The sequence below is a fragment of the Siphateles boraxobius genome, unplaced genomic scaffold (genome assembly GCF_051911475.1).
Source record: "Siphateles boraxobius isolate OS27281-9 unplaced genomic scaffold, OSU_SipBor_1 44, whole genome shotgun sequence".
NCBI classification, from domain to species: domain Eukaryota; kingdom Metazoa; phylum Chordata; class Actinopteri; order Cypriniformes; family Leuciscidae; genus Siphateles; species Siphateles boraxobius.
The window spans coordinates 564-16839 of NW_027509075.1; the positions used below are offsets into that span (position 1 = coordinate 564).

The following is a 16276-nucleotide window of genomic DNA, read 5'->3' on the forward strand; positions in this document are numbered from 1 at the left end:
ATGTTCAGATATCTGTTCTGGAAATTAGTGCATATTTAATTAGATAATGCCTAATTTGCATATTTAAACTACACAACATTTCATAAAATGTATTGTCTTAATATAGTGTGAATAAGCAGCTGAGCCGTGTCCTGATGTGGTTCTGATGTGGTTCTGGTGATGTGTTTTGGTTCTGACGTGGCTCTGATGTGGTTCTGGTCCGCAGCCGGTCCAGTCGCAGTACTACTACGGCAGTAACTTTGGCTACATCATCGCCTTCAAGCCTCAGAACGACCCCGAGTGGCTGCGGGTGACGGTCACCGACCCACAGGCCCGGAAGTACGTCCACAAAGACCCCAAAATCCCCCCGTCCAGCCGGTTCGAGGTGAAGATGAAGGCCTTCAACAGTCAGGGCGAGGGCCCGTTCAGCGTCAGCGCCTTCATCGATTCGGCACAGGATGGTGAGTGAGGTGACGTCAGACTCGCACAGGTACCGCAGGTGTAGAAGTTCTGACGGATGTGTGTGTGTCTCAGTTCCTGCAGTCGCTCCGATCATCGCCGAGGCCAGAGCGCTGTCGGCCACGCAAGCCGTGGTGTCCTGGGTTCCGGTGCAGAGCGTCCAGGGCTACCAGGTACTGACCGGCCCGTCACACTGCTCTCTGTTAAAGGGACATATCATGAAAATCTGAGTTAGTCCGTGTGTAAGTGCTATAATCGGGTCCCCGTGCTTCTACCAACCCAGAAAACAGGAAAAGTGAAATCCAGTAACTCTGCAACGGCAGAAGATCCATCAAAGCCTGAAACTGTTCTGTCGTTGAGCACAGACGAGCACTGAACACTATTGACCAGAACATGTCACTGCTGTCTTATAAACACCTCAGGAACTGTGGACACTTGTGTAGAAGTTAAACATGTAAACAGTGTTACTCCACAACAACTACATAAATGTCTCCATTAACATTCAGAAACTCTTCCTGTCTCTCCGTACGCTACTGGTTATTCTGGGTTTCTGGTTGAGTGAGATTGGCCTGTTTTGTTATTGCTGGAGTTTCTGAAGCTCGTGTAAAGACTCCGCCCTCTTCTGAACAGAGGCGGAGCTGCAGCTCATTTGCATTTAAAGGGACACACACAAAAACTGTGCTTTTTTGCTCACACCTAAAAAGGGGCACATTTAACAAGCTATAATAAATGATCTGGTATTTTGAGCTGCTTTTCACACACATTCTGGGGACACCAGAGATTTATGTTACATCTTGTGAAAAGGGGCATAATGTGTCCCCTTTAAACTCAGTGTTAACTCTGGTGTTCTCTCTCTCAGGTCCGGTACTGGAGGGAGGCGCTGGACAACGAGGCGGCGGTGCGGTGGACTCGAGTGCTGAGTCGAGAGAACCACACGCGCCTGGAGAACATGACGGCCGACACGCATTACCTGATCCAGGTGCGGGCGTATAATGGCGACGGGTACGGACCCGCCAGCCAGAGACACAAGATCCACACCAAGAAAGCCCGTGAGTCTGACCACACACTGAACTATCAGTCCACAGTACTAAAGACCAGTATTTATTGTCAAAATAATATACACACACATATATATATATAGATTGTATGGCATTGTGGGGATTGTAGATTGACAGTTAAAGACCCAAGGACCAGATATGATGAATGAATACCAGGAGTCAGAAGTGCAGTCAATCTCAAAAAACAAAACAAAAAACAAAACAAAAAAATTATATATATATATATATATATATACAGTATCAGAATACAACTCAATGTGCATGAGTATGAGGTTGAGATGTGTTTCTGGTGGTGTTTCTCAGCTCCCAGTCAGCCTCCGAAGATCTTCACCACAAAGAAGCACTACAGCGGCACGACCATCAGCATCGGCTGGGAGAAGGTGCAGGCGCTGGCCAACGAGTCCAACGTGGCCGGATATAAGGTCAGGAACTCAATATCAATATCTCAAGGATGTCAACAGAAATAAATACTGTATGTCAATCAATACATACATATCAGTTTTAGCCTGCATGACTTTGGGTATAATATTAGTTCTACCAGAAAGACTAGGGAGATATAGTGATGTAGCAAGCATTAATTTATTGACAGCCCAGCAAGCAATTATTTATAAAGTTCTTTGGCGTAGGCCCCGTCCGTAGTTCATAAGCGGATCTGTATTTCCTGCCTGGAGCAAAGGCAGGGGCGCAGCCGACCCCCAAAAATAGGTGGATTATGGATCCATGCATCCATGCCATGCATAGACAGGCCTCGTTAGACCAAACAGAACAGTGCCACGTGAGGCTATACATGGACGGGCTTCGTTTTGTTTTTTGGGGGTTTTTTTGACTGGCCACGAGCAAGCCACATTAGGCTACATGGTCACAGTAGACCACATTGAACATAGAATGAGGCCACGATATCATCAGAAACAGCCTAATGAGAATGAAATAGCATGACACCATTTTTTTCGCCTTCATTCGCCATTGGCTTTTGGCTTGCTTAGTTGGGGACATTTAACATTTAATTTTGAATTTAACAATACTATTACAACTTTACTTTCCTGTTATCTGTGTAAAGCTGCTTTGAAACAATGTATTGTATTGTAAAAGCGCTATATAAATAAAGGTGACTTGACTTGACTTGACACCACCACCAGTAGTTGCATAGGTATTTACCTGGTTTGTTACTGGAGAGCTTTCTGAGCTTCGAGAATGGTTTTTGAATCAGGTCTGATGTATGATCCGAATGCAACGGAAGACCATCTGCCCATGGTCTTAATGGGTGGTGTAGGGATTCCATTTTCGGCTGCTGAGGTAGCTGCCCCGATTCTGAAGGAGTGGCCGGTATAGAGAGAGGGGGATAGACTGCAGCTTTTATTGATGGTGGTTAAGTGGGTTCTGAAACAGGCCTTCAAAAGGGGTACTCCGTTCAGTAAAATGAATAGTGGTGCGTGGTTCCGGGGCGGATTTTAAGAAATTTAACCATAGATGTGAAGGGGCAAAAAATTGTTATTGATTCTTGCAAGTATTAGGGTGACGCCAGAGCCTTGAGCGTCAGTCTTGGAGGGCTTGAGAAAGAGTGTGAAGAATTTAGGTGCGAAGTGTAGATCGGAAAAGGAGATCCCACGGGCAGGATCGAATTTATTAGTTTCTGAGGTGAATTCGCCTGGACGCATAAAATCATAGAATGCAGATAAAAACACGGCTTCTAGTAGAATATTGAGGTACGTTGAAAAGAGGATAGAAATTATTGATCTTAGCAGTAAAGGCAGGGTAATAGGCAGACATTTATCTGTTGTTTTACTGGAAGATTTAGCCAACCCTTTAAAGGGGTCATATAATGCCATTTTCATACAAGTTAATTTGATTCTTTAGGGTCTAAATGAAAAGTTTGTAATATACTTTAATTAAAAATTGTCGTTAGTATTGTAAGAAAACACTAATTTTACCTGGTCAAAAACAGCTCTGTTTTCAGCACGCCATTTCAGTGCATATGCCTTTAAATGATAATGAGCTTCGCTGACTCCGCCCCTCTGTTCTGCGGGCGTTCATAACAGCGTTATGACCATAGATATAATAAATACATAGACGCCCTATTGGCTGCTGGAGCGTACGTCAACGGCGCCGCCATATTGCGGAGGGCAACTTTCTCATACTTCTCATAGCGAGAATTGAGAAAAATGCCTATTTCGTGTGCTGCTTGGGGCTGGACAAATCGCCACACATTGAAAACAGGTCTCGAGGAATTATCTTTCACAAGCAAGACTGAACATTTGTTTCTGGTTGTATTTGGTCATGATATAATTAGTAATAGTAACGTACAGAGGAGAAAAGCCGCGAAATTTAAAAATACTACTGTTATTGTGTAACGAAATGTAGTTTTAATAGTATTTCAGTCGACAATGTAGTTGTTTAAAGCTCAAATATGTGGTTTATTTATAAAGATAGCGCCTATTTAAAAATTTGATCTGACGGTTTCGGAGTTGAGATCCAGGGATCAGCGCGCGCTCAGCGCTCTCATGTACCCCGCCTGGAACAGCCTTTCCTCGGCTAGTGCTTCTGACGTTTGCCCCTGGCTCTGATGTCTCTAGTCTAATTAATTATATCTTCACAATTCTTATCCAAGAATAAAAAGCCAGATAGCCTACATGACAAGCCGGAGCTTTGACAATTCCTTATTTAAATTTTTTTTTTTATAAACCTGTCTAACTATCGAGATTTTAAATAAATAGAGATGGATCTTTTTGTACACCACGTATACGTTTATCAAATTAAAATCCAAAATTACATTTATCAAACCACTGAAATCAGTTGATAAATCTAATTTTCTTTTTTGTTTTTATCCAGAAAAACCGCAGCTCACCGTTTACTTGCATTTGATTACAGTGCAGTCTTGCCCTCCGCAAAATGGCGGACGCGTTGACGTATCGCAGCAACGTTCCAAAGCGGCCAATAGGGCGTCTATGTATTTATTATGTCTATGGTTATGACCACACTGCACGTGGAGTGTTTCCTTGGCAACAGTTGAGGGTATAGGAAAAAAATGGCAGCGGGAGTCTCCGAGGAGGACACATCTGTGCAACCGTATCAGTTTGAACCGGAGTCGGAACAAGATGACGGCCTGAAGAAGTTCGACAGAAGTTACTCTACCCTGCGAAGTTCGACGCAGGGTAGAGTAACTTAGTGAGATGTACGAACGCTATGTGTTTACTGATGTAAGTTATACGTACTCAGTTTGTAATAACAGAATAACCATAACGCGTTGTTCATTATAAACGTGGGATTATGAATTATATTGAGAACGTCAGACATAGAAAACATGCCGTATGTACCCTGAGTGTAAACCTTAGCCGCATTCATCGTGAAGCGATTTGCAAAGATTAATATAAAGGTTAATAAAATTTTACACTTACTTTTTCTGGAGGTTCAGCAGGGAGACATGAATAGTTAGTAACGATTCTTTTTTCAGGAGCAGCTTCTTATCAAAATCAGCTTTATAAGTTACTTCCTTCGTTAATAAAGCAGTCTGGTGAGAAAAGATTTGCGAATCACGCAAACATGAAAGCATTGACGTTGCTCGTGGGGAATATTCCCTTCGATAACAAAACTCAGCCACTGTGTCTTCAGCGGTTCGGATTTAGGAACATATAAATTACTGCTGTGTTCGTTATTACACCCAAGAACAGAACACCACAGTCGCTTAGACGCCATTCTGCTCCAGCCTATCAACAATGACGGACTATGATGACTGACAGCTCACTCAGGGCAGGGATCTGTTGAAACGCTGCTGTCAATCAACAATCGTGGGAGGAGCGTCTGATTTAGTGACGTCACAAAATCGAACGGCTCAATTTGAGGCAGGGGAAAACATATAAGGAGATTAAAACAAAAACACTGGATAGATTTTAATCATTATATGATAGTTGTGTACAGGCACTGCCAACACACATTTCAGTACAATCAACTTGAAAAAGTGCATGTACCATTATATGACCCCTTTAAGTAATAAGCGAATAGAAGTTTCGGAAAAAGGACTTGGAAAATTGGGATTATGTTATTTTGCGTAGAATTGGATGCCATGTGACAATGATTCGAAATCATTGTTGTAGAAGAACGAAATACCGTTCCAATCGTTTATCTAGCTCTTCCAAAATTTCAAGTCGGACAAACAGCCATCGTCTATTTGGATCTGATCGCCTAGCTTTTCCACGGAATGGGCTAGAGTTAACAACCGTGAGATGAAAGCCCTGCCTTGAGGAATGATGCTCATGGCGAAATTCAGGTGGCCGAGTAGCGAAAGCATGTCACGCTTTGATACGGAATGTAGGGAGGAAAAATATCCCAAAAAGGACCTGACTCTTAAAAGCTTTTCAGGAGGAAGAGAAGCTTGCATTAGAACTGAGTCGAGGGAAATCCCTAGAAATTCTAATGAAGTAGAAGGGCCCGAAGTTTTCTCAACGGAGAAGGGAATGCCGACGTCGCCTAAAATCTGTTTGAGTATGTTGAGAATTGAAGATTGAGATGATGAAAATCGATCAGCAGAAAATCCACGAGCAAGTGTAGGACGAAAGGAAGTCTGCAAACGTTCAACGATATCCAACAAAGAGCTTCGGAAAGGCTATTGAAAATATGGGGGCTACTCCTGCACCTGAATGTAAGCCTTACTGCAAAATAGAATTTTGAATTCCATTTAACGCCGAAAAGTGGCCAGTCAGAAGGGTGGATTGGCATGGTTTTAAAAGCGTCCATGATGTCGGCTTTAGCTAGCCAAGCACCTTGACCGGCTATCTTAATTAAATGGATAGCATTGTCTACCGAGGCGTAGTGTAGGGAGAAGGGTGCTAAAGGTATACATTCGCTCACGCTCACTGTGGTGGCAGAATGTGGAGAAGACATATTGAAAATGAGACATTTTTTGCCGGAGTATTTCTGTGTTGCGATGCCGATGGAATTGATGCGAAAAGGCGAGAAAGGAGGAGAAGCGAAAGGGCCAATGACATAAAAGAGGTAAACCTTTATTGACCTCTTTTTCTAGCAGATTAGTAACCACATCTGGTTCATTAATAGCTGATTGCAAATTTTTAGCTATGAAAGAGGTAGTGAGATGGAAAAGAATGCCCACCTGAAACCCTTGAGACAGACCAGTGATTAGATAATCGACAAAAGTCAGATTGGGGTGGGAGTAGAGGTAGCTAGAGCGATTAGAAATGTTAATGGGAGTAGAAGGGTGGCTTTTCAGAATTTTGCGACATGACGTTTCCCGCTATCGTGTGGAAGCCTTACGTTCTCAGCACTATGGACAGCGTGCGGCTCTCGGCTAGCGAATGCTTTCGGGCAAAAAGGAGCCGAGTTTCCGTAACGCTAAAAATGTTACAAGCCAGCGTTTTTTTGCCGCCAAAATGACGAACAAGCAGTTCGGTATCAGTAACAGACCAGTCTACTCTGGAGTTGTAGAGCGAAATGAAGGAAGCTGATTTGGCGGAGAATGATTTGAGGTATTCGTAGAATAATGTACCCCTGTATCTTTGATTAAGGTCAGCCAGCATGGCTAAATAGAGATCCAACTCTTCCCTCCGATCCGGGAAAACCTGACACAGAATGTCTCTGAAAATGCTGAAAGCAATGACGAATTCTGCGAAAGAAAGATTCTGTAGTAATCAAGGATCAGAAGTTTTAAGAAGGACTGCCACGTCACCACAGTCGACCATTTTCCTGTCAGCAGCAGGCTAGGGAAGCAGAAGTGAAGCCAGGATAATATCCTTACCTTGGATGATATTTGTTCTGATATGAGGGGACACCATGGCAGCAGCTGGAGAAACACAACGCCTACCAAATGACTGGGCTTGGGCTGATGTAGAAAGGTTGAAAAAATAAGTTTCAGGTGGAGCGGGAACATCAGAATCAGAATCAGAATCAGAATCAGAATCAGAAAGAGCTTTATTGCCAAGTGTGCTTGTACACACAAGGAATTTGTTTTGGTACTGAGGCTTCCAGTGGACATATACAAATACAACATTAAACATAATACTACAAATTATAAGAATAAAAAATAAAAATATAAATATATGAGAATAAAACTATCACAGTTGGGTTTAGTCAGAATAGACATTTTCAGATTTACAGATTATGAACCTATTTACAGTGTTTTGAATATTATAAATAAATAAATCTACATATAAGTATCACCTGAGTTGTGGGATATTGCACTAAACAGTGGGAGTATTGCACTTACAGGCATATGCCTTGGGAGGAGTGTTAACTGTTCAGGAGGGAAATGGCCTGTGGGAAGAAACTGTTCCTGTGCCGAGATGTTCTTGTGGACAGTGATCTGAGTCTCCGTCTTGACGGTAACAATTCAAACAGGTGGTGTCCAGGGTGAGTGGAGTCTGTGATGATTTTACCTGCTCTCTTCCTCACTCTGGAAGAGTACAGGTCCTGGAGGTTTGGCAGGGGGGCACCAATAATCCTCTCCGCAGTCCGGACTGTCCGTTGTAGTCTCCTGATGTCTGATTTGGTAGCTGAACCAAACCAGACAGTGATGGAAGCGCACAAGACAGACTCAATGACGGCTGAGTAGAACTGAATCAGCAGATCCTGTGGCAGGTTGAACTTCCTCAGCTGGCGAAGGAAGTACAGTCTCTGCTGGGCCTTTTTCACAGTGGAGTCAATGTGATTGTCCCACTTCAGGTCCTGAGAGATGATAGTGCCCAGGAACCTGAATGACTCCACTGCTTCCACAGTGCTGTTCATGATGGTGAGTGGGAGGAGTGCTGAGCTGTTCCTCCTGAAGTCCACGATCATCTCCACTGTTTTGAGCGTGTTCAGCTCAAGGTTGTTATAACTGCACCAGGCAGCCAGCTGTTCAACCTCCAGTCTGTAAGCAGACTCGTCACCGTTTCGGATGAGACCGATGACAGTGGTGTCGTCTGCAAATTTCAGGAGCTTGACAGTGGGGTCTTTAGAAGTGCAGTCATTAGTGTACAGGGAGAAGAGCAGTGGGGAGAGAACGCACCCTTGGGGAGCACCAGTGCTGATTGTGAGTGTCTTGGATGTGTGTTTCCCCAGTCTCACTCGCTGCTGCCGGTCTGTCAGGAAGCTGGTGATCCACTGACAGATCGAGGATGGTATGGAGAGCTGGGTCAGTTTGGCTGTGAGAAGACCAGGCATGATGGTATTGAAGGCCGAACTGAAGTCCACAAAGAGGATCCTTGCATAAGTCCCTGGTCTGTCGAGATGTTGCAGGATATAATGCAGTCCCATGTTGACTGCATCATCCACAGACCTGTTTGCTCTGTAAGCAAACTGAAAGGGATCCAGCAGGGGTCCAGTGATGTCCTTCAGGTGGGCCAGCACCAGTCTTTCAAACGACTTCATGACCACAGACGTGAGAGCGACAGGTCTGTAGTCATTAAGTCCAGTGATTTTGGGTTTTTTGGGGACAGGAATGATAGTGGAGCGTTTGAAGCAGCAGGGAACTTCACACTGCTCCAATGATCTGTTGAAGATCTGCGTGAAGACCGGGGCCAGTTGGTCAGCGCAGGCTTTTAAACAAGCAGATGAGATGCCGTCTGGGCCTGAGGCTTTCCTAGTCTTCTGTTTTTTGAAGACTCGGCTCACGTCCTCCACACAGACCTTAAGCTCAGGTTGGATGGCAGGAGGGGGGAGTGATAATTGGAGAACAGGAGGTGATGCTGAATGTGTGAAGTGCAGATCAGACCGGGTGTGTGGTGTGAATGAGGGCTTTTCAAACCGGCAGTAAAATGAATTTAAATCGTCAGCCAGGTGTTGATTGTCCACAGATCGAGGGGATGGTGACTTGTAGTTGGTAATGTTTCTCAGGCCATTCCAGACTGATGATGGGTCGTTGGATGAAAACTGGTTTTTCAGTTTATCAGAGTAGTTCCTTTTAGCAACTCTGATCTCCTTTGTTAATCTGTTTCTGGCCTGGTTATACAAGATTTTATCCCCACTTCTGTAAGCATCCTCTTTGGCATGACGAAGGTGTTTGAGTTTCCCAGTAAACCATGGTTTATCATTAGTGAATGATAAGAATGTCCTGGTAGGAATGCATGTATCCTCACAGAAACTTATATATGATGTTACAGTATCTGTGAGCTCATCCAGATCATTGGTAGCAGCTTCAAAAACAGTCCAATCAGTGCAATCAAAGCAGGCCTGTAGATTCTGCTCTGCTTCATTAGTCCATCTTTTCACAGTCCTTATTCCAGGTTTAGCTGATTTCAGTTTCTGCCTGTAGGTCGGTATGAGATGAACCAAACAGTGATCAGAGAGCCCCAAAGCTGCCCGTGGGACGGAGTGATATGCATTTCTTATTGTGGTGTAACAGTGGTCCAGTATATTACTGTCTCTGGTGGGACATGTAACGTGCTGTCTGTATTTTGGTAGTTCACGGGAAAGATTTGCTTTGTTAAAATCCCCAAGAATGATTAAAAGAGAGTCTGGGTACCTTTGTTCCGTTTCAGATATTTGTTCAGCCAGCTGTTGTAGCGCCGCGCTCGCGCACGCGTCTGGAGGGATGTAAACATTCACGAGAATGAAAGAGGAAAATTCCCGAGGCGAGTAGAAGGGTTTACAGTTTATGAAATGTGCCTCTAAATTAGGAGAGCACATCTTCTTCAGTGTTGTTACATCTGAACACCAACTTTCGTTAATGTAGAAACACAATCCACCACCTCTCGTTTTCCCCGTTAGCTCCGCGATGCGATCCGCTCGGAACAGCTGGAAGCCCGGCAGATGTATTGCGTTGTCCGGTATGGCTTCACTCAGCCAGGTTTCAGTGAAGCACAAAGCAGCAGAGTTTAAAAAATCCTTGTTAGTGTGGGTGAGGAGAAGAAGTTCATCCGTTTTGTTAGGAAGAGATCGGAGATTCGCGAGATGAATGCTGGGGAGTGCAGTGCGCAGGCCGCGCTCGCGGAGTTTAACCAGCGCGCCGGCTCGCTTCCCGCGTTTGCGTCTGAACGCGCGTTTGAACAACAACGCTGCCCCTCCGACGAGAATGTCCAGCAAAACGTCCGAATAATCAAAAACTGTAGAAAAGGTTTCTGGTGTGTGTTTCCTAATGTCCAGTAGTTCGTCTTTGGTGAAACTGATAGGAAAAGAATGACTAAACGCAGAACAAACGAACAAAAACAACACAATAGCTGGAGAGCTCCACACCGAGGCAGCCATCCGCGGCGCCATCTTTCCAGAAATGTCCAACATCCTGAAATGTTGTTTCCAACATCCTGAAATGGTGTCTGTGCCGGTTGATGAAAAGTTGGGAGGGCTGAAGAAGTAGAAGCAATGCTTGAGGGATCGCTTAATCCACTGGCCGGCGGACGAAATTGAGGGGTTGCTGCCAAGTTGACGGCCTGATTCAGGCCGTTGGAGTTAGCTGTGGAGTGTTCGAATTTTGACATCCTCGATTCCAGGCTTTTGACGGTTTGGGAGAGGCTTTGGACCGCTTGAAGAATTTGAGTGTTAACTCCATCAGGCTCGACGATATCCGGTACAGCGGGTGCCTGTGCATGCAGCGTGGTTCTTTTTGCAGGATGTGGTGATGATGACTTGGCCGTTCACTTTCTGCCGGCTTGTTTTGGTTGGCCAGATGCAGAAGGAGTTGCTGGACTAGTGACGGACTCAGGTGGATTACCCAGAGTATTTTGAGCGAGAAGAAGTAGATCCTCTCTGGACAGTTCTTGGCTGGTGGGAATGCCGGCTGCTTCCAGAGAACTGGATATGTCCTCCGTGGACCACGTAACCCATGGCGAGTCGCGTAATTGAAGGCGCATGCTGCGCCGTGTTGGAAGAGGAGATGGCCGAACAAATTCGTCATCGGAGTCTGAGTAGTCGCAGACGATAGGGCTATCGTCGGACATGGCGCTTTAGCAGTTGAACTCGAGCAAGAGTTGTCGCGTCGGCATCTGCAAACTCAAACGTGTGAATACAGATCTTTTATACGCGTGTATAAGGACATGATTGGATAGATGTGAAGGTAATAATGACGTAGTAATTAAGACTTCCTGGCAGAACTTTATGCTAAAGCTTTCATTTTCATGCATCTTTCTAAAATAACAATGAACGTGTTCCTTTTTACAATTACATCATCAGTTTTTAATAAAATATGTTGTTCAACCATGTGCATTTTACAATATATAAAAAATCTGCCAGGAATCAAACTTTAATCCTCAACTGCTGAAACACTCTGCATTTCATTCAAGTTTCTAATGAGACATTCACCAGAAACTAGACTCGACTTTAGGCTTTTTAAGAAGCGATTGAGATATATAACGTCATATATCCATGTTTAAAAGCCCTTTCAAACTAATATTACCGGCCAAGTCGTCATGTAACGGAAGTTACGCTAATCTCCTCTACAGTGAAACGCTTCTGGAACAAGAACACATGTAGGCGGGGCTTGGTTGTGTCTGTGTGGAGTTGATTTGATGATTGGAGGGTTGTGGTTTGCTATTGGCTGATCTCATGTGAGACAGGTTATGGCCCCGCCCTCATCATTAGATAAGAGAAAAGAACAGATTCTGTTATTCTGAACATGAGTGTTGACTACAGGAACACTGGAGGAATCAGAGAAGCTTGAAGACTCTTTAAACGCGACTGTGTTTCTAATATAAGCTGCTCTTGACCTGTCCCTGTTCTCCCTCAGGTCCTGTACCGGAAGGATGGGCAGCTCAGTGGTACGCTGTACACCACAGAGAAGCAGTCCATCGACCTGCCGCGCATGAAGGAGGATTACCTGGTGGAGGTGCGCGCTCACAGCGAGGGCGGGGACGGGGCCGTCGCACACATGCGGATCCCAGGTACACACACCGCTGCTCCTCAGGCCTCCTCAAACACACATTCTGCATTTATACAAAAGGGACTTGCATTCATGAGCAGTTTGTCATTATATTTCTATGCATTTGGCAGATGCTATTATCCAGAGCGAATCACATTGAATTAAATCAAACAACCAAAAACACTTTTGTTACTTGAAATAAAGTAAACATTAACTGAAAGATATAAAAATACGGTTTCACTTTATTTTAAGGTGTCCTTGTTACAGTGTAAGGTCTCTGTTACTTATGTAACACTCATTCCCTGAAGGAGGGAACGGAGATGTTACAACATGTAGAGAGGATCAGTGTATGTGGGTGTAGCAAGAAGAAGACAGGGTCGACGGGACTGGGACTCGCACTTTATTTACAGTTAAATCAAAAGAAAACAAAAGCTGCGCTTGTGCGCCTTCACCGTAGTCAAGACTATAGCAACCGTTATAAACCACTCCTTCCGCTGTACCAGCTCTCGCTGTATGTCTCCAGCTCTCTCAGTCCAGTCAGACGAATACTCTTCCCATTACAGCAACACTCAGTCCATTTGATGCAAACTGTTCCCGATGTGTCACCTCTCAATGCGTCTCGCGTGCGAGTCCCGAGCCCTTCTCTCTCCCCCGCTCTCTCATTCTCAGCAGCTTATATGCGGTCTCCACGCCAATCACTGCAATCAGACACAGGTGTTCATCATCTGCACTTGACCTACTTACTCACCGCACAGCTCGCTGATTCCTCTCTCGCTACAGACTTCGCGAAACCACGCCCCCCTCGCCACACAACGTAACTGGGGTCGCGCCCTATCATCTTCGAGTGTTAAAAGAACGTGGCAATGCACATTGGCGTGCAAGATTTGCATTTAATTTGGGTATTTAGGAATGAAGCACGAATGAAGCACGAATGAAGCACCATTTGTTTTTCGCTGAGTCGGATTCAGTCTCCTCGCGCCCCTCAGGAACCTGACGATTCAGTTCTGTGTTGATTCAGTTCAGTTCTGTGTTGATTCAGTTCAGTTCTGTGTTGATTCAGTTCAGTTCTGTGTTGATTCAGTTCAGTTCTTTGTTGATTCAGTTCAGTTCTGTGTTGATTCAGTTCAGTTCTGTGTTGATTCAGTTCAGTTCTGTGTTGATTCAGTTCAGTTCTGTGTTGATTCAGTTCAGTTCTGTGTTGATTCAGTTCAGTTCTGTGTTGATTCAGTTCAGTTCTGTGTTGATTCAGTTCAGTTCTTTGTTGATTCAGTTCAGTTCTGTGTTGATTCAGTTCAGTTCTGTGTTGATTCAGTTCAGTTCTGTGTTGATTGAGTTTATCATGTAAAGTTATTATAATACAAAGTCAATAGATCTATATCGTTTTCTAATGTGTTGTTCTAATGTGTGTGTGTGTGTGTGTGTGTGCAGGTGCAGCTGCAGCGGCTCTGGCGGCTCCGTCTCTCAGCTTCTTCTCCTCGCTGCTCCTCTCGGCTCTGTTGACTTTGATTCTCTGAATGTAGATTCATCCTGATTCCACGAACTCTCACGGATGAAACGCGCTCATGTTCCCGAGTCCGTCCGGACTGATGTGTTCAGAACACATCAGAACATCAGGACAGAACGTGTTCAATGTCAATTCAATATGCCTTACAACATCTCAGTCTCTGATTGGTCCAGCGGGATCTGCCACAGGAAGTGCTGTGCGAGACTTCCTGTGAGGTTCAGCGTGACGATCAGCGTCTGAGCGTCTCATGTTCGTCTTATCGTCGTCAGATCAGTGGCTTTCTCTTATTTCTGTGACGGATACAGTCAAAGCAAAGCAACAATTCTTTCACTTTACTGGATTATTATATATGCAATAATTTATATAGATATTGGTCTATTCAGTTTCGTACCTGTTTTTATATTAGCATACCTCTAGATTTTTTAACTATGATTTGTGCTTTGGAACGACTGAATGAAATGAACGTTTGTGTTTGTTTTCAATCTAATGAAATACGGCTGATGTAAACGAATGCGTTTGTGTTTCAGATGAAACGAGTATATGAATATGATTACGTGATGAACAGATTCAGTGATTTATAATTGATTCTTGAGCACAAACGCTTTTGTTTTGACTGTATCATTCTGTCGTTCGCAGGTGATTTGTGATGAATGTCATTTAACTGCGTTTTATTTCCAGAATAATGTTTGTAACAGTCGCTACGCCGCTAACTTTAATGAACATTCAGTCTGTTTATATTCAGTGTCGCTGATTCAAACAAAAACGGATTCATTCCAGCCCTGAAATCATACGATTACGGTTCACTTCTTTATTAACGGATGATATGATTGGCCATTCATCTGATGATAGGCGTATATTTTGTGTTATTGATCAGGAGAAACGCTGGTGTCGGGATCAGTGTTGATGAAAGATGAAGCTTCTCCTGGTGTAACACTGAGTTCTTCTGCTCCTGATCTTCTTCTGCCAGAGAGTTTTGCTAAACGCATGGATGCATTGAGCTTTAGCGCCTGCAGTTATTCAGAGGCCAGATGCATGATGGGATTGATGGACTGATCTTCATACTCATTGGTTCAGTTCAAGCACAGACTCTTTAACTAGACTAATCTGTCAGTGATTATTCCCTGCTTCATTCAACTCAGTCTTCAATTAAACTTTATAGAGACCAAACAAACATCTCCTGTGTGTGCATTATTCATTCTTTAAGTGCTGAAATATTGACCTCACGATATTTAATCTGTGTGTGTGTGTGTGTGTGTGTGTGTGTGTGTGTGTGTGTGTGTGTGTGTGTGTGTGTGTGTGTGTGTGTGTGTGTGTGTGTGTGTGTGTGTGTGTGTGTGTTGAGGAATTATCCTTAAAGGTGCAGTGTGTAATATTTAGGAGGATCTGTTGACAGAAATGCAATATCATATTCATAACTATGTTTGCAGTGGTGTATAAAGACGTTACATAATGAAGCGTTATTTTATATTACCTTAGAATGAGCCGCTCCTCTCTACACACACACACACACACACACACACACACACACACACACACACACACACACACCCCGCAGGTCTCCTTACATCCACATGTTTCTACGGTGGCCCTGAACGGACAAACATGTTTCATCACTATGTTGCTCTTTGTGTGAAGAAGCTGCTAAAGTCAGCGAATAAAACACTGACACAATGATGAACAAGTAACAATAATATTCGCAATAACATATCGGTTTACTGATTAATTAAGTAAACATAATTTCTTAATTTATCTTTGTAAAGAAACCTCTGTTTAGCTGGCTACTCTCTGCTGTGAGCAGTTCACAGCCCTCACCACTAGATGCCGCTACACATCACACTGGGGCGGCAGTGGCTCCGTGGTTCCATAGACAGTAGAAGAAATGGACACAGTGACCCCATTGATTTCAACGGAGAAAACTGAAGCCCGATTATTGCACTTCCTGTCTGATGGCTGAGCGACTGCAGGCTCAAACTGAGCTTGACGACAGTCTGACAGTTGTACATATTCTAGTAACTGTGCCAAGACAAATCTGAATCCCCTAATTCCTCAAAAACGTTGTTGAAATATTTTGACGTCTGTGTTTGCCTCAATCAGGCACATCACATTGTTTGGCTCGATAAATAATTATTTAATTCTTATATATCATGCATTATTACTGCACGGCAAAACAGTCACGTGAAACGAAGTTAAAACACTGTAAAATTTACTGTAGAAAACCTGGCTGTGGTTGCCAGAAAATTACCATAAAAAGATGGTAGCAACATTTTAGGTTTTAACTTAACTGTTAAAATATCTGGTTTAATGTTAATTTAATAATCTAATGATTTACTAATATCTGTTTTGCACCATTGCAATACACTGACAACCACCAATCACACTAGAGATAAATGTCACATGATGTATCAAACCTCATCATAAACTGTGAGTGTTATTACTATTATAGAAGCTGCAGTGTGACTGATTGACTGACACACACACACACTCTCTCTTACCTTTATACAC

The 16276-nt window shown here is 43.7% G+C and overlaps 1 protein-coding gene across 1 annotated transcript; it reads left to right on the forward strand.

The window, feature by feature from the left end:
* Positions 1 to 205: 205 nt before the first annotated feature.
* cntn1a (contactin 1a) lies at positions 206 to 14945 on the forward strand (the record flags this gene model as incomplete). Its single annotated transcript, XM_077200182.1, has 6 exons — positions 206 to 440; positions 514 to 611; positions 1298 to 1487; positions 1800 to 1918; positions 12139 to 12292; positions 13699 to 14945. Coding segments are annotated over 6 exons (882 nt in total), but the record flags the coding sequence as incomplete, so codon positions are not given.
* Between the last annotated feature and the right edge of the window lie 1331 nt (positions 14946 to 16276).